Source organism: Hemitrygon akajei, chromosome 6 (genome assembly GCF_048418815.1).
Source record: "Hemitrygon akajei chromosome 6, sHemAka1.3, whole genome shotgun sequence".
In the NCBI taxonomy this organism is placed as follows: domain Eukaryota; kingdom Metazoa; phylum Chordata; class Chondrichthyes; order Myliobatiformes; family Dasyatidae; genus Hemitrygon; species Hemitrygon akajei.
In genome coordinates, this window is record NC_133129.1 from 116863628 (window position 1) to 116883227 (window position 19600).

General features: G+C 42.4%; 1 protein-coding gene across 1 annotated transcript in view; it reads left to right on the forward strand.

The window, feature by feature from the left end:
- The first annotated feature begins 3032 nt into the window (after positions 1 to 3032).
- Positions 3033 to 19600, forward strand: part of chid1 (chitinase domain containing 1) — a 143349-nt gene continuing 126781 nt past the window's right edge. Inside the window, exons 1-2 of the mRNA XM_073049109.1 lie at positions 3033 to 3282; positions 4753 to 4902. Of these exons, the coding sequence (XP_072905210.1) occupies positions 3178 to 3282; positions 4753 to 4902 (255 nt within the window). The 5' untranslated portion in view covers positions 3033 to 3177. The remainder of the gene's footprint in view (positions 3283 to 4752; positions 4903 to 19600) is intronic.

Below are 19600 nucleotides of genomic sequence, written 5' to 3' on the forward strand. Positions count from 1 at the left end.
AATAGGTCAATGGCAGATGCAATCTCAATGGCTCTCCACATGGCTTTAAACCACCTGGACAACACAAACACCTATGTCAGGATGCTGTTCATCAACTATAGCTGAGCTTTTAATACCATCATTCCCACAATCCTGATTGAGAAGTTGCAGAACCTGGGCCTCTGTACCTCCCTCTGCAATTGGATCCTCGACTTCTTAACCGGAAGACACAATCTGTGTGGATTGATGATAACATCTCTTCCTTGCCGACGATCAACACTGGTGCACCTCGGGTGTGTGCTTAGCCCACTGTTCTACTCTCTCTATACCCATGACTGTGTGGCTAAGCATAGCTCAAATACCATCTATAAATTTGCTGATGATACAACCATTGTTGGTAGAATCTCAGGTGGTGACGAGAGGGCATACAGGAGTGAGATATGCCAATTAGTAGAATTGCATCGCAGCAACAATCTGGCACTCAGTGTCAGTAAGATGAAAGAGCTGATTGTGGACTTCAGGAAGGGTAAGATGAAGGAGCACATACCAATCCTCATAGAGGGATCAGAAGTGGAGAGAGTGAGCAGTTTCAAGTTCCTGGGTGTCAAGATCTCTGAGGATCTAACCTGGTCCCAACATATCAATGTAGTTATACAGAAGGCAAGACAGTGGCAATACTTTATCAGGAGTTTGAAGAGATTTGGCATGTCAACAAATACACTCAAAAACTTCTATAGTTGCACCGTGGAGAGCATTCTGACAGGCTGCATCACTGTCTGGTATGGAGGGGCTACTGCACAGGACCAAAAGAAGCTGCGGAAGGTTGTAAATCTAGTCAGCTCCATCTTGGTTACTAGCCTACAAAGTACCCAGGACATCTTCAGGGAGTGGTGTCTCAGAAGGCACCGTCCAGCACTCAGGGCATGCCCCTCACTGTTACCATCGGGTAGGAGGTACAGAAGCCTGAAGGCACACACTCAGCGATTCAGGAACAGCTTCTTCCTCTCTGCCATCCGATTCCTAAAAGGACATTGAACATGTTAACACTACCTCACTTTTTTTAATATACAGTATTTCTGTTTTTGCACTTTTTAAAATCTATTCAATCTACGTAATTGATTTACTTGTTTATTATTATGATGTTTTATTTTTTCTCTCTCTCTGCTAGGTTATGTATTGCATTGAACTATTGCTGCTAACTTAACAAATTTCACATCACATGCTGGTGATAATAAACCTGATAAAAAAAACCCTTTTGAATGTTGAAAGGTCTAAACAGAGTAGATGTGGAAAGGATGTTTCCCATGGTGGGAGAGTCTAGAACAAGAGGGCACAGCCTCAGGATAGAGGGGTGTCCATTTTAAACAGATGTGGAGTAATTTCTTTAGCCAGAGGGTGGTGAATTTGTGGAATGTGTTACCACAGGCAGCTGTGGAGGCCAGGTCATTGTATTTAAGGTGGAGATTGATATGTTCTTGATTGACCACGGCATCAAAGGTTATGGGGAGAATGCTGGGGTGTGAGGCTAAGGAGGGGTAAAATAATTAGCTATGATTGAATGGCAGAGCAGACTCTATGGGACAAATGGCCTGATTCTGCTCTTATGTCTTATAATCTTATAAATAAGCATTAAACATCAACAACGTGAGGTAAAGAATTCCTGAAAGTGAGTCCATAGATTGAGGGAGCATTTCAGTGATGGGTCAAGTGAAGTTGAGTGAAGCGATGTCCTTTTGTTCAGAGCCTAATGGTTGAGGGATATTAACTGTTCCTGAACCTCGTGGTGTGAGTCCTGAGACTCCTGTACCTTCTCCCTGATGGCAGCAGCGAGAAGAGTGCATGTCCCAGATGGTGGGGGTCTTTGACAATGGCATACATCCCACCCTGCAAACACTCATTTCAGGGAGGTTGCACCATCAATTTGCGGGAGACTCCCGGGAGAGGTGGGATGTCTGCAACAGAGTAGCTCTTCAGCAGCTAGCCAGCTAGTTTAAATAATGTTAGCTCTACTAATGAACGAATGACACCTGTTAAACTCACCTCAACAGTGATTTAACCCACCGTGGGCAATAGAAAAGTCACTGTTGCAAACAGTGCAGCGAGCAACACTGTCATTATTTTTGACCCCTATTAGGCAGGGGTACACTTTAGTGTAGTCTGGGGTGAAGCACGTTTTTTTGGAACACTGCCATGTCGCGCTCTCTGTCTTTCTCTCTCTCACTTGCTCGCTCTCAAAAAAATTGAGTTCCAGGGTATTGTATATAATTTTTGGGTGTCAGGGAGCTGCTATGAATATGCGGGAGACTCCCAGAACTTCCGGGAGAGGTGGGATGTCTGCGATGGATGTTGCTTTCCTATGATAATTCTCAGTGCTGATGTGCTCATTGGTGGGGAGGGCTTTACCTGTGATGGACTTGGGCCATATCTACTACTTATTGTAGGAAATTCCTGTGGTGCTGATGTAATAAAATTTCCATTGCACATGCATATGTGTGTGCATATAATAAACCAGAATTCAACTTTTAACCATGAAATTGAGGGTGGGACTTCAAAACCTGGACTATTTCTCTCTCCACAGATGCTGCCCAACCTATTCAGTATGTATTTCAGGATTTCCAGCATCTGCAGGTTTCTATATTCCCATTAATGTCCACTGGGTACCACCACTGCAGACAGCTTCTCCATCTTCATCTTTGAAGAAGTCAAAGCAGTTTTCTCTTCAGATTGAGAATTGCTCAGTGGCTGCACAAACTGGACAGTTTTCATTCTCAGCTCCATAATAACAAAGCTCTTCACAGACCCCCACCTACTGAAAACAAACTACACAAAGGAGCTCTGTGCCTTCGTAATTTGTCTAACAGCCCTCCTAACAACACGCAAAATGCTGGAGGAGCTCAGCATACAGTCGACGTTTCCGCCCGAGACTCTTTCCCACAGATGCTGCCTGACCCGCAGAGTTCCTCCTGCATTTCCTGTGTTGCATCTGCAGATTTTCTCGTTTGTGATTGGATCACATGCTCTGGTACCGCCCCTTCCACTTCCTGATTGATAGCTCTTCCAAACATTCAGAACGCATCACCCGGCAGGCTGTACCTCCAATCAGCTCACTGGTCTCCCGCCAGGCCGCGCGGAATCGGCTAAAACGCTCCCTTTAACCCCCTGCCCTTTAATCGGGACGCCGCGGCCGGCTGGGACACGATGAAGTGGTGTTGCTGGCTGGCGATGCTGCCTTTCCTGCTGACCGGCGCCACCCTCTCCAAGAAAGACGCGAAGAAAGCGGGAGTCCGGAGCTCCGAGGAGGAGGTGAGCTCGACATAGCCGGGGGGTGGCGGCTTGGGGAACGATGATGGCCGACCAGGGTCTGGGGCGGGACCGATCCCGGGGCAAGGGGCTGGGCTCCGGTTCGGGAGTGGGGTCAAGGGTCTAGGGCAGTGGTTCTCAACCTTTTTTTGGCCATGCCCCACCTAATCACCTCTAAAATCCTGATGCCCCCTGTGGTGATATATAATTCTTATTATTCAAAAAGTGAACTCCTATTCACCTGGAGGAAGCCTAAAAGACCATTAACTTGGTTTAAACAAGCTTCCAAAGAACATGGCATTCATGAAAGAGAAAAATAAAAGAACCAAAGGACTGTTAAAGTTCTGAGGAAGAAATTACTAAGAAATTGTAAAAAAAAGAACATTGTGATATTAAAATAATAATAATAAATAAATAAAACAATGCCGATTCGTTTCTACAGCATACAAAGACAGATACACTGTTTAAAAGAGATGACGCAATGTACACACCTTCACACCACCAAGAACCGAAAGCTACTGCAAAAAGCAGCATTGGCGCGACCGCGTACGAGTTTCTTACGCGTTTGGACTTGTTCATTCGTTCCTTCCTACATCAGTCAATTCATTAATTTAATTATGAAAGCCATTTGATGGTTGTAATGATGGTGATACACTATATATACAGTACATACGCAATTATACATGTACATACAAGTATTTTTATGTATGCATACTGTATATACACATAAGTATTAACTCGCACACACACTCATACTCACACAGACTTACTAGAAAAAATTCACTGTTAATAACTCATTCTCGAATTGCCCCCCTTAAAAATCAAATTACCCCCCTGTGGGGCGTACGTTGGGAACCACTGGTCTAGGGTGATGGTGAAGAATCCGGCGTCAAGGAGCTCAGGTTAGCCCTCTGAGGTCAAGGATCTGGGGTAGGGCCAAAGTGCAAAATAAACTTTATTTTTAAAGTACCCATTCAACCATCAGCAACCCCGAGGTTCTCTTTCTTGTGGACATTCTCGCCAACTCTATGGCCCTGACTGAGGAGAGCTGCTCAGTGGATCAGGCAGCATCTCTGCAAGTAGAGAAGTAAAGTTAACACCACAACTGGGTAAAGTCACTGTCTTTAACTTTGTTTCTCCCCCTGCAGACATTTTATCTGACATTCTCAATGCTTCCAACATTTTCTCCTTATATTTCAAATTTCCACAATTGGATATAAGATCACTGAGGTAAAGCTGTCATCATGAGGATGAGACATTCAAATTAGAGGCTATTTAATCCGTCGGGTAGATGTTAAAGACTCCTTGACCTTATGGTACTTTGGTTCTTTCTCAATTGACTCAGGAGCCTGCTGAAAAATGGTGCATTACAGTAAGTTCAGTGCTCAGACACCCTGGCTTCAGAAGCGCTTGTGATTAGTAAGTTTAACATGTTTGGAGCCTGTTATAAACATCAGTGTTTGCTTTTATTAGGCAGGACCATCGAAACACTTAGTTCAGGATCGAGGCCTTGTTGTCACTGACCCAAAGGCGAAAGATATTGTCAGGGAGCAGAAGAGTTACTGCGCTACAAAAATGAGAGAGAAACACTTCCAAGGTGACGTTCTGGGATACGTCACGCCTGTGAGTACCTGAATGGGATGATACTATTATTCATTGGGGGACCTCACTGTATATGTGGTTGCCTGCACAAGCTGGCTCTCTTACCTTAGCTCCTGACCCGCCCATCGCCTCTCTCTAGTGCTCCTCCCCCTTTTTCTTTCTTCCATGGACTTCTGTTCTCTCCTATCAGACTCCCCCCTTCTCCATCCCTGCGTCTCTTTCACCAACTTCCCAGAACTTTACTTCAGGTTTCGCCTATCACCTCTTTCCCCTCCCCCCCCCCCCCCCCCCCCACTTTTTAATCTACTTTTCAGTTTTTTTTTCTCCAATCCTGCTGAAGGGTTTTGGCCCCAAACATCAAATGTTTGCTCTTTACCATCGATGTTGCCTGGATCCAGCATTTTGTGTGTGTTGCTTGGATTCCCAGCATCTGCAGATTTTCTCTTGTTTGTGACTAACATGTGTCCGTTTCCCAGTGGCTCTGCTCCAAGCCAGCATTATTTTATTGCCCTTCTCATAAGTAACAACTTATAATGAATATCTCTTTGTTCTGAATCAGAGCAGACCAGCCAGTTACTAGACTCAGGTTCCTCCAGTCAGACACAGACTCCCCAATTCATAAACCTGCATGCTGTAGCGCACCAACAAACTTCTTTTTTGGAACTGATCTCTTGTTCATCAGATTATCAGGAACGTCACTGTGTCCACTTTAAACCACTTTGATAGAACTATTCCTGAACAAAAACAGCTCACAAAATGGAGGTTACAGAGCAGCTTCACAAAATGACAGTCTCCATTCCATCGAGCACATGGCAAGAACAATTGGTTTGTCTTTTTCCATGACTCATTCAAGTTTGATGTTTTCTTCATACTTCAGTTCGTTCATGGCCAATATCCCTCTCCCTCCCCCCTTTGATCAACTGAAAATCTGGGGATCAGACTATAGTTATATGTGTGTGAGTGAGTACAGTATAAAAGGAACACCAGCGTTCATGACTACGTCAGGTAATACTGAGAAAGACGCCAACAAAATGTTATTGAATGTAAACCATAAGTATCAAAACACTGGCATATTTAAAGATAATCGGTATAAAAGGATATAAAAGAAACATAAAATGTACCTATTTTCATATTAAATGCTTGGTATATACTAACAAATAAATGTAATGAGGTATAGGTACATTGTACTCAACGTAAGACAACATCATAATGATAAAATCACCAAAAAGTGACTTAGAATGGCATTTAGCATGTAAACTAAGTTGTTTTAAGTTGCTATTGGAAAACACTTGGGAAAATACATTGCATTGGATAATCATTAGAAGAAGGAGCAGAACAACAATAACGTGAAATACAAATCCAAGGATGTACATTAACATTAAGACCCTGGTTCCAAACATTACTCCAAAAGAGTGGATTCTGCAAAACGTCATTAGCTAAATCCGCATGATCTTTAATAGTGTTGGATAACTCATCCCATATATTCCATATATTTAGTAACTATCTTTCTGTGCAGAGAAATGAGGGATAGGTGGAAGATCAGTAAGTACATATCTATGTAAACCCTCCACAGTGTTGTTGATATAGACATTCAGTTGAATAGGTGGTTTTACAATGGTTTGGGCAAAACTTGATCAGCCAAAACTGAGTCACTTCAAACATCGGAAACTTCAACATTTGAGTTAATCTAACTGCAAATCAAAGATCCCTTGTAATGCTGTTTGAAGTAGCAATGTACTGTAATAAGTATCACTCACCAAAGCAAATTTCAGGATTGTCCTGTTATTGATGGGCAAAATAGATAGAGAACTGTTATCATGAGGAACAAACCCACAAATTCCTTTGGAGAAATCCGGTATTCTCCCTTTTGATGATAAGAAGCCAAAATCACTTACTTTGTAGATGCTTGCCATTTAATATCATAAGACCACAAAATATAGGAGCAGAATTAGGCCATTCTAGGCCTGTCGAGTCTGTTCTGCCATTTAATCATGGCTGATCTTTTTTTCCCCTCTTCAGCCACACTCCCCGCACTTCTCCCCGCAACCTTTGATGCTGTGTCCAATCAAGAAACTGTCAAGCTCTGCCTGAAATGTACTCAACGACCTGGCCTCCACAGCTGCCTGTGGGAATAAGATCCATCTATTCACCACCCTCTGGCTAAAGAAATTTCTCCACATCTCTGTTTTAAATGGATGCCCCTCTATCCTGAGTTTGTGCTCTCTTGTCCTAGACTCACCTACAATGGGAAAGATCCTTTCCACATCTACTCTGTCTAGGTCTTTCAACATTCAGAAGGTTTCAATGAGATCCCCCTTCATCCTTCTAATTTCCAGCGAGTCCCGAGCTATCACATGTTCCTCGTATGATGATCCTTTCATTCTCAGAATCATCTCCAGTTCCAGCACAACACTTCTTAGATGAGGAGCCCAAAACTGTTGACAATACTCAAGCTGAGGCCTTACCAGTGCCTTATAAAGCCTCAGCATCACATCCCTGCTCTTGTATTCTAGACCTTTTGAAATGAATGCAACGTTGCATTTGCCTTCCTTCTGTTTAGAAAATAGTTTGCACGTCTATTTCTTCTACCAAAGTGCATGACCATGCATTTTCCAACATTGTATTTCATTTACTATTTTCTTGCCCATTCTCCCAGTCTGTCTCAAGCCTTCTGCAGCCTACCTATTTCCTCAACACTACCTGCCCCTTCACCAATCTTTGTATTATCTGCAAACTTGGTAACAAAGCCATCTATTCCATCATCTGGATCATTAATATACAGTGTGAAAATAAGTGGTCCCAACACTGGCCCCTGCAGAACGCCACTAGTCACTTTCGGCCAACAAGAAAAGGATCCTTTTATTCCTGCTGGCTGCCTCCCACCAATCAGCCAGTGTTCTAACCATGTTAGTAACTTTCCTGGAATACCATGGGCACTTAACTTGGTAAGCAGACTCATGTGTGGCACCTTGTCAAAGGCCTTCTAGCAGTCCAAATATATAACTTCCGCTTTATCTCTGCTCAAAGAATTCCAACAGGTTTGTCAGGCAAGATTTTCCCTTAAGGAAACCATGCTGACTTTGTCCTATCCTGTCCTGTGTCACTTCATGACCTCATCCTTAACAATTGACTAACATTTTTCCAACCACTGAGGTAAAGCTAACTGGCATATAATTTCCTTTCTGCTGTCTTCCTCTTCTTAAAGAGTGGAGTGACATTTGCAATTTCCAGTCCTCTGGCAACATGTCAGAGTCCAGTGATTTTTGAAAGATTATTACTAATCTACTGCTACCTGTTTCTATGATGCAGTTCATCTGGTCCGGGTGACTTACGTACTTTTAGGTCTTTCAGCTTTTTGAGCACCTTCTCCCTTGTAACAGTAACTGCACCCACTTCTCTCCTGTTGCACCATTCAGCATCTGGTGCACTGCTAGTGTCTTCCACAGTGAAGACTGATGCAAAATACTCATTTAGTTCATGTGCCATCTCCTTGTCCCCTGTTATTATTTCTCTGGCCTCATTTTCTAGCATTCCTATATCTACTCTCATCTCTCTTTTATTTTTACACAAAAGCTTTTATTATGCACTTTGATATTGTTTGCTAGCTTGCTTTTAAATTTCAGCTTTGCTCTCCTAATGATCCTCTGAGCTACTGTCTAGGTTTTTACAAGGTTCCCAATCATCTATCTTCCCACTTATTTTTGCATTGTTATATGCCCTCTTTTGTTTTTACATTAGCTTTGACTTGTCAGCCATGGTTGTTCTATTTTGCCATTTGAATACTTTGGCCAACTGCCCCCTCATACCACTGTAATTTCCTTTACTCCACTGAAATACTGTTATGTCAGACTTCCTCCCTATCAGATTTCAAGCTGAACTCAGTCATATTGTACTCTCTTTTACCTTAAGCTCCCCAATCACCTCTGGTTCATTACCTTAAGGAAACCATACTGACCATACATAACACCCAATCCAGTATAGCTGATCCCCTAGTAGGCTCAACGACAAACTGCTCTTAAAAAGCCATGTCATAGGCATTCGACAAACTCATGCTCTTGAGATCCATTACCAACCTGATTTTCCAAATCTATTTGCATGTTGAAATCTCCCATGACTATCATAACATTGCCCTTTTGACACACTTTATCTATTTCCTGTTGTAATCTGTGGTCCACATCCCAGCTGCTGTAGGGAGGCCTGTATATAACCGTCATCAGTGTCCTTTTACCCTTGCAGTTTCTTAACTCAACCCAGAAGGATTCAACATCTTCCAATCATATGTCACATCTTTCTACTGATTTGATGCCATTCTTTACCAGCAGAGCCACACCTCCCCCTCTGCCTACCTTCTTCTCCCTCCAGTACAATGTGTAACCTTGGACATTCAGCTCCCAATTACAACTATCCTTCAGCTACAATTCAATGATGGCCACATCATACCCGACAATCTGTAACAGGGCAACAAGTTCATTCACCTTATTTCACATACTCCGTGCATTGAGATATAATACTTTGAGTTCTGTATTTGCTACCCTTCTTGATTCTGGATCTCTAATGCACTGATAGGCACCCTGCTGGCTGCAATTTTGTCCTATCATTTGACTGCCCTTCCTGACTGTCTGACTGCAAGCTATCTTTTCTTTTTTACCATCTGTCCTAGTGAGTCCTTTCACTCTGGTCCCCAGCTCCCTGCCAAATTAGTTTAAACCCTCCCCAACAGCTCTAACAAACCTGCCCGTGAGAATATTGGACCTCCTCAGGTTCAGGTTCAAATCGTCACTATTGAACAGGTCATACCTCCCCCAGAAGAGATCCCAAAGATCCAAGAACCTGAAGCCCTGTTCCCTGCCCTAGCTTCTCAGCCACTCATTAATCTGCCAGATTATCCTGTTTCTACCCTCACTGGCATGTGGCACAGAGAGCAATCCAGAAATGATTACCTAATAACTAGGTGGATTAGTCAGTGAAATCCAAACTCCTCCTTGATAAACATTCAATTTACAATGGAGTTCCTAAACATTCTAACACAACGGAAACTGAATGGTGGCCTTGGACATGGCATCTATTGGAAACCCACTGACACGGACTTGTACATCAACAATAACAGCCACCATCACACACCTCAATGTAGAGCGGTTCTTTCTACTTCAATTAACTGTGTGAAAACTTATTTTGGACCTAGAGAGTCACTCCGAGGAAATAAGACTATCACGTACAACATTTTTACAGAATGGCTGCAAAGTAAGGGAAATCAATCGGGCCCTTAGAAGGGCCAATGGAAAAACTGGGAAACCTAACAAAGAGGAGGCTGCTGAATGTCTTCCCTATATTTCCACAGTTCCTGGAACAATTACCAGAGTCTTGAAGAAATACTGGAATAATACCATCCACAAACCCATAAGGAAGCTCAAAGCACAGCTTATGCAGGTCAGAGATGACCTTGGACTCAGGTTGGCTGCATATTGTCGAAGGTGGAGCAGCATGTATCGACCAGATGGGACACACAGTGAAAACCCGCGTCAAGGAGCACAGGAGGTGTATCCGATTGGGTTACCCAGAGAAATCTGCGGTAGCAGAACATTGTATTCACAATGGTCGTAGGATTGACTGTGACACAAAATTACTGTGCTGCGCCATTGGCTTTTGGGACTGTCTGGTAAAGGAAACCATTGAAATAAAACAGGAAAAGAATTTTAACCAAGAAAAGGTCTCACTCTAAGTAAGACCTGGAAATCGATTGTAAAAAAAGGTGGGAGAGCGGAAACCTGATTGGATGAGGACTAACCAATCAGGAGGGATGGACTACAGGGGTATAAATACCACCAGACTAGCTATGTCCAGGCATCATCACTGATGAAGTGGCAGAGCTTGTGATTGAAATATCAGTTATTATCGATACCTGCACCCTGCTGGAAGCCTGTGAAGAGTTTATTCAACTACCTCACTACTTTTTTATTTCTATTTTTATATATATATATATATATATATATACACACACACACACACACACACACACACTAATATACACTATATATATATATATATACACACACACACAAACACTTCTAGTAATTTACAGGTTTTTTCCTCTGTTATTATGTATTGCATTGTACTGCTGTTGCAAAGTTAACAGATTTCACCACATATGCAATTGATGTTAAACCTGATTCTGAAATTCTGAATGAGTAAATTATTCAATTTATAAATGTTGGAAAAGCTCCTGGTGGCTTATTCCACACCAGCTAGGAATTTGGACTGCTGTTAAGTTGTAGAACACTTGCACATGTCTAGATTAATTTGTTCTTTTTCATCGAATGCCAGTCCTACTCCTTGTATCTGTCTGAACCTCATCATAACAAAGGACAAGTAAGAGCTGGCACTGCAGTGGTTGTAGGATCAGTTGGTGTTGACAGGTGTAATGGGAAATTCTGATGCTTGAGAGCAACTGGGATTGAGTTGCCAGAGGCACATGCTAATCCTGGATCTCATTTCTGATTTGTGTCCACTACATTCGCAATGAAGGTGTACTTGAGTTATAAGCCCTTTTTTACTGAAGCAGGACCGGAAAAAAAAAAAGATTTCCCATCATTATTGTAGTACTCCCATCTTTTCCCCAGATCACCACTACTTGACTACGATTATCAACAGACATTGGTCTTATTTCCTTTACAGTATCTCATCTCAGTTCTTCATAAGTTTGTACAACCATTTCACCTTCCTCACCCATACAGTCTACTATTACCATGGCAACTATATAGACTACTCCATGAATCTCCATCTGCAGCCTACCTAATCTTCATACTTTGCACCTGTCCATAATTGGCCAATAATGTACTTATTGTAGAACATGTAACTTTCAGCAAAACCTTTGACCACTATGAGGCTGCTCATCAGTAGTATTCAAACACCAATCATTTCCAAATACCGAGAAAACAAAACATCAAGAGCACCTTCTGTACTTATTCTAATCATCTGATGCTTCCTCTAAATTGAACTCTTCCATCTCACTTTAATTCCAGAAGATCTGGTAATGAACGCACTTTCCTATCTGTTTCTCTCTTCCGATGTCTCTACCTCGGCTTTGGTGAATTGGTGATTGCAGGGATTGCCTTGTCTTCACCCTCCCTTCTTGATGATGAGTATGAAGTGAATTATTCTTGACCTCCGGTGGAACCTGGAAGAGGTTGCTGAACTCAGGGCAGCTGCTCCTTCATCCTCATCATCATCGATTGTCCAAGAGTGAATCTGAGAGGTCATCATCTCCATCCAGGTCATCCCATAAACAATGTGATTTATGGTCCTCAGCCACTAGAGGAAATTGAGTTTCAACAAGGGTTTTAAGTTGGTTAATATGATACCAGTCTAGCTGGATTTTGTAGACTGATGGGCTAACTCTGTCAATGGCATCAAAAGGCCCTTTACATCTCGGAGATGTAAAAGAACCTGGCTGATGTACTGAGGTTGTAACCTTTTGTTTTATTTCCAACACCCTAGGTTTTGTTTGCTTGTCAAAACAAGCTTTACTCTGCAGTTTCTTCCATCCCATATTAAGGTTCAAACGTTCATTTATTATCAAAGTATACTACTCTGAAATTCTCTGGATAGCTACGTGAAACACCCTGGTCTCTTTGTCTGCATAAGTCTAGGGAAGACACTCTCAAGTCCTGCCAAACCTGTGAGATTGAGACGGCCTGTCCCACCCCAAACCCCAGTTTGTGTGGATGCTGTGTAATTTGTTACCCTGTTACAAATTAGTGCCACAAAATAACAGACAGTACACTGTATACGATTAAAGGGATTATATTTATGAATCTTAACTAAAGGGTTAGTAAAGAATAACAAAAAGGGCCCGTTCTAATTAAACAGTCAAATGTGCGCAAGTTGGAGCTCATCTTGAACCTCTCTGTCACTCACACGCTAGACACTCGGTCAATGTGAAAGCACACACCACCTTCTGAACATCGTTTGCAATCCATCTCGAACAAACGGGTCTCCCACCGGATCGTATGCTACGACCGGTTCTTCCCAGCGTCTTCTCTCTTCATCTCCTGATGAACAAAAACCCAAGCCCAACCTTATTGTTCCTCACCAGAGAGACTTCCCGGTAATTGGATGGCACACATTCCACATCATCCTTTATCTTCCAACAATAAGCCAAACAGGCTAAAAGCAGGACAGCAGCTCTGACAGAGCTTCTAAATGAAATGTCGACAGTATAACAGTAAAGATGTGAACCAGGGCATTACACATGAAACCAAGAAAGATAGCACGATCATCAACCCCCTGATCCCACCTCTTCGCAAAAAAACCCAAAAAACAGAACAGACACATCGACCCCCAAATCCCTCCTCCCACACAAAATTATGTTCTGTGACATCATAGCCTTCCTTAATAGTGTCATTAATTGTTGTATCCATTTGTCCTTTACAATACCTTCATACTCAAGCCCTGATAAATCTAGCCCAACCAGGAATTCTGACCCCTCATTTCTCTCCCACCATCAACTTAAAAGGTGCAAGTCCAGTGGAAGAAGCTGGGGTGGTGACATCGGTAAGACAGTCACCTACATGGTCCTGTGCTTTTTAGCCATTTTAGCTACCCTTGTCCTTTTCATGTGTTCAACATTTCCACTGCATTGTGGAACCTCTGTTTCACCCAGAGCAGCTTCATCAGTGTGGTGAGGTGGGATCTTGAACTGATTCTAGAGTCCTTGGCGATTTCTCAATGGGTTAAAAACTCTCTCAAACAACATCCTGGCTGTAACCTTAGCAGTGTTATTTCTGGTTGGGAAGCCTCCGTGCACTTGGTTATCATTGCCAGGATTTATTTCAGTCCTTCAGGGGATGGAGGTAAAGGTGTGAAACAAAATCAATCTGTAAGTTAACCTGTGTCTTAAAACTACGATTCTAGCCAAGTTATCAGAGTTATAATGGGCACAAATCAAAAAATGCTTACAATAATATTCTACATCTCCTCGCATTTTCAGTCACCGACACAGATTCTTCAACTGTTCCATAGTTCTGTCTGCTCTTGGATGCCCCAAAATGTCATGTTACCAATACATCATCTGGTTTCTTTTACCTTATGCCACCACAAATCTAGCATTATTAAATGCAATTCTATTCTGTACCTGTATTCCTGGATGTTTCCCATACTCTTCAGAATTCTCACCTCTCTGTACCTTTGCTAACTCCGGATCCTGTTGCTGTACCTTGACTAAGTCTATAGGTATACTGTTTGTTGGTTTCTGTGACATCACTCTCTTTACATCTGGATTCTATTTCACCCTACACTTTGCTCCTAGTTTAGCTAACTCATCCGTCTTCCTGTTCCTTTCTGGGGATGTCTTTACGTGAGCCTTCATCTTCACTCCCATCAATGTTTCTTCTGGCCATTCTCAAAATATACTTCAACAAGGGTGGTGATGATAAAGGTTTACCATCTGCTGAATGTAACCTCAAACGGTAAATATTGAAACTATTTCAAACATATCTGGGTGTATGATTGCTCCTGAAGGATACCTGTCTGGGTGGCTGACAACTAGAGCTATAGCAGCAAACTCTGCCACTTGTGGCACTCATTGTTTTAGGTAACTCTGATCTTTACTCTTTCCTCATCTGCCACATATATACCACATATTGTAAGCCTCTCTCCATCATGAAATGATGCTGATCTGTCAGCAAAGACCCTTAAATAGGAACTTTCCAATTGCATGATTTTAGTTGCCTTTCCTGATTTTAAGATGGGAATGAACTTCGTCCATGTACTACTGTCACCTGACACTCATGAGGTTCACTCCAATAGGTTAAATTGTCTATGAGCTGAGTTGTACTGTTAACTCTTGTAACTGTGACATTAGGACCGTGCATTAACAATGTCTATTGGACTAGTTGAGTTGACTGACTGTTCCATCCTTGATACGACCAAGCTGAATTGGAGTTATCTCTGTTAAATTGGTTAGTGGATTAAAACCCACAATGTAAGTGAAATACACTGCTAATAGATGACATTCACATTATATATCTTTGCTTTACTGCAGTGAGCATTTGAGACGCATACAACATTGGCTCCAGTTGACCATGGAGTAACAAAGCTGATATTGTGGTGGCCACGTACTCCAAAGAGAATGGCTGGAAAGGATTTGGAGTCTTAAGAGCAGATGCTCCTGCAAGGCTAGTTATAAGATTTGATACTATCTTAGTGTGTTCTGGTATCAATTTCCATAAGCTTTGGTAGCAAAGCCACCTGTGTGGTCTCTATAATATGCCACTAAACTGAGAAATGATCTCAATTCCCTTGCATCAGCAGGAAAAGGTTTTGCCATGCCATCCACACTCTGTTTATCAGTCTCTCATCTCCCAGGGGTTATGACCACTTCCAAGTGCCTCATGATTTGAGCCTTTTTAGGGTTAACCCTCAAACCCATCTCCTGTAACAGTTGCAGTAATTCTTTAAGTATAGTGGTGCTAGGAAGTTTGTGAACCCTGTAGAATTTTTTCTATTTCTGCATAAATCTATATACTACTAAAAGACTCATGCTCTGTCGGTTTGTGACCTCCTATTAGCGCAAACGGTGCATTACAGGGCACTTTTTGAACTTTACAAAGTTCAGTGGAACAATACCATAGCAGGGAAGACAGTGGAACAACAATGGCAGGTATTTCTGGGAATAATGCAGAAGGTGCAGGATCGGTTCATTCCAAAGAGGAAGAAAGATCCTAAGGGGAGTAAGGGGCGGCCGTGGCTGACGAGGGAAATAAAGGGCAGTATAAAAATAAAAGAGAAGTATAACATAGCAAAGATGAGCGGGAAACCAGAGGACTGGGAAGCTTTTAAAGAGCAACAGAAGATAACAAAAAAGGCAATACGCCAAGAAAAAATAAGGTACGAAGGTAAACTAGCCAAGGATATAAAGAAGGATAGTAAAAGCTTTTCAAGAAAGGAGGGAGAGAGAAAACAGGGAATTATAGACCGGTTAGCCTGACGTCAGTGGTGGGAAAGATGCTGGAGTCAATAATAAAAGAGGAAATTACGACACATTTGGATAGCAGTAGAAGGATCAGTCTGAGTCAGCATGGATTTACAAAGGGAAAATCATGCTTGACTAATCTGGAGTTTTTTGAGGATGTAACTATGAAAATGGACAAGGGAGAGCCAGTGGATGTAGTGTACCTGGACTTCCAGAAAGCTTTTGATAAAGTCCCACATAGGAGATTAGTGGGCAAAATTGGGGCATTTGGTATTGGGGGCAGAGTACTGACATGGATTGAAAATTGGCTGGCTGACAGGAAACAAAGAGTAGCAATTAATGGGTCCCTTTCGGAATGGCAGGCTGTGACCAGTGGGGTACCGCAAGGTTTGGTGCTGGGACCGCAGCTGTTTACAATATACATTAATGATTTAGATGAAGGGATTAAAAGTAACATTAGCAAATTTGCTGATGACACAAAGCTGGGTGGCAGTGTGAAATGTCAGGAGGATGTTATGAGAATGTAGGATGACTTGGACAGGTTGGGTGAGTGGGCAAATGTATGGCAGATGCAGTTTAATGTGGATAAATGTGAGGTTATCCACTTTGGTGGCAAGAACAGGAAGGCAGATTACTATCTAAATGGAGTCAAGTTAGGAAAAGGGGAAGTACAATGAGATCAAGGTGTTCTTGTACATCAGTCAATGAAAGCAAGCATGCAGGTACAGCAGGCAGTGAAGAAAGCTAATGGCATGCTGGCCTTTATAACAAGAGGAATTGAGTATAGGAGTAAAGAGGTCCTTCTGCAGCTGTACAGGGCCCTGGTGAGACCCCACCTAGAGTATTGTGTGCAGTTTTGTTCTCCAAATTTGAGGAAGAACATTCTTGCTATTGAGGGAGTGCAGCGTCGGTTCACAAGGTTAATTCCCAGAATGGCGGGACTGTCATATGTTGAAAGATTGGAGCGACTGGGCTTGTATACACTGGAATTTAGAAGGATGAGCGGGGATCTGATTGAAATATATAAGATTATTAAGGGATTGGACACGCTAGAGGCAGGAAGCATGTTCCCGCTGATGGGTGAGTCCAGAACTAGAGGCCACAGTTTAAGAATAAGGGGTAGGCCATTTAGAACAGAGATGCAGAAAAACTTTTTCACCCAGAGAGTGGTGGATATGTGGAATGCTCTGCCCCAGAAGGCAGTGGAGGCCAAGACTCTGGATGCATTCAAGAGAGAGTTAGATAGAGCTCTTATAGATAGCGGGGTCAAGGGATATGGGGAGAAGGCAGGAACGGGGTACTGATTGTGTATGATCAGCCATGATCACAGTGAATGGCGGTGTTGGCTAGAAGGGCTAAATGGCCTACTCCTGCACCTACTGTCTATTGTCTTTTTTTTGGCTAAATCAACTTAAAATGCACTAACTTACAGAATGCAGGCAAAGTTCAGGGTTATATATTCGTATAAAATTGCTCATTCGCCAAAATCAACAGTCCCGCTTTCACCCAAGAGCCGATCTGCCATCATGGAAACCAGACGTGACACCACGACACATGCGCACGGCCAGCCTCAGCAGTGATACCAAGTGGAGCAGAAAGGCAGGGCAGGGCAGCTGTATTTCGATTCTCTCAAAGGGTGCCCCAACAGGTCACCCCGTTGTCTAGTATGACCTAAAATGTGACCAGATCTTCACTCAAGTCCTAAAACTAGATAAAGAGAACCCAGCTAAATAAATAACACAAAAACATATACTTGTTCATTTATTTATTGAGAAAAATTATCCTATAATACATGTATTTGTTGGGAAAAGTATGTTAATCTCTGGGATAATGCCTTCTGCAAAAGCTATTTGGAGTCAGGTTTTCTAATCAATGAGATGAGATTGGAGGTGTGGGTTGTAGAGGTGTCCTGCCCTATTTAAAATAAACACACACAAGTCAGGTTACTGACAGAGCCTACTCATCTCAAGAAAGATCTGTTTATGTGCACCATGCTTTCATCAAATCAACTTTCAGAGGACCTTGGGAGAAAAATTGTAGAGATGCATGAAGCTGAAAAAGGCTACAAAAGCATTACTAAAGATCTGAGTGTTCATCAGTCCACAGTAATAGTCTGTAAATGGAGGAATGAGCTCATAATGCTCCTCTTGGGTCTCTGTAACAGCAGATCATCTACGTATTGAATTAAACACTGGGGAGCTGAAAAAATTTTCAGACCATTTGCTAACCTTTAATGGAAAATTGAGGGCGAGTTATGAAATCCTTGTGACAAAATTGTCAGATAATACTGTTGTACTTTTGAAGTGAAAGCAAATTTATATTGACACTCCTTTTTCAATAGAACAGACCAAAATCAATTACTCATATCCCATACTGAGAACCACTTTGGTTACGGTATTCTGCTGAATCATAGTCTCTGGATTTATGGCAACTTTAGAGGTAGTTAAAGGGTAAGATGGCAGCACGCTCGGATGCAGTGGCCTCTTTGAGGCCAACCACAGGTGTTTCTGTATTTTAATCGTCTCTTTTGCAAATGCAAGACAATGCTGGACATTAAGGACTTCAAGTACTGCAGGTCTACCCTGTCAGTGAGTTGCTTGTTAGCATAGGAGCTGGACTTGGTGTGGACCATCTAGCTGCCTGCTGCAGAAAGACATCGGAGTCTGTCAGTGAAGGCAGTGTGCAGTCTAACAGCAAGTGATTGTCTTGGATGTTTTTCTTGTGATTGCAAGACTCTGTTGGACACGGTAATGTAAAATATTGTAAATCCAGTTTACTGGTTGATTGGGAAGACTGACAGTGGGGAAAGCTATGTGGCCTTGGTTGTAGCAAGGACAAGGCCTCATGCCGCGGGTTTGCCTGTTGCAGCAGTCCAGGATGGATGATGCTGGATTGGGGGTTGGCCCCTCCTGTCGGTCCTGTCCTCGACAGAAAACTAGCTAAATTGTGCATGTGCATGTGTACGTTCATTTGCAAACTGCTGAGAACTGTTTGTTCTTGCCAACGATACCCATGCATCATCAATTTACGAGGCCCATCTCTCATTTACTGCTATCTTATATGTGCTATATGTTCAAAATTCAAAATATATTATTATCAAAGTATGTATATGTCAGCATAAACAACCCTGAGATTTGTTTTCTTATGGCCGTACATCGTAAATCCAAGAAATATATCCAAGAGTTTATCCAGAAATCCAAGAATATGTGCCTTGTGCTGTGTATACTGTTGGTACTGTGTTTTGCACATTGGTCCTGGAGGAACACTGTTTTGCTTAGCTGTGTTCATGTATGATTGAATGATAATTAAACTTGAACTTTATTCAGTTCTCTGTAAACTATGTGTGTGTCCAACTTCTGTCAGATTTTTGAACTGGTCATATGGGTGAATTAGTTGTAGATACCAGTTCTTGCAAAACTCCCAAATTGGTGCATTGAATGTGGATGTGTTTAGGGTGCTTCTAGAGCCTCCTGTATCCCAAAGAAATTTTATAGGGAGGCCTCCCACCCTACTTCTACAAGGGGTCTACTCGCACCACCCCACCTTGCGGTGCACACCCTGATACCATCATCATGTACTGAAGTCCGGATACAGTGGTGACTTCTCTGAGCTCTAGACATTTCATTGCTGGTAATGTGATGGACCTTCCAGGGGCAAAGGAGATATTGTTATGTCCTAACCATTCCCAACCCGCTCCTGGCAAAATGACCTTTGTGTCCTCAATTGAAACATTTTCATGGATATCCAGTA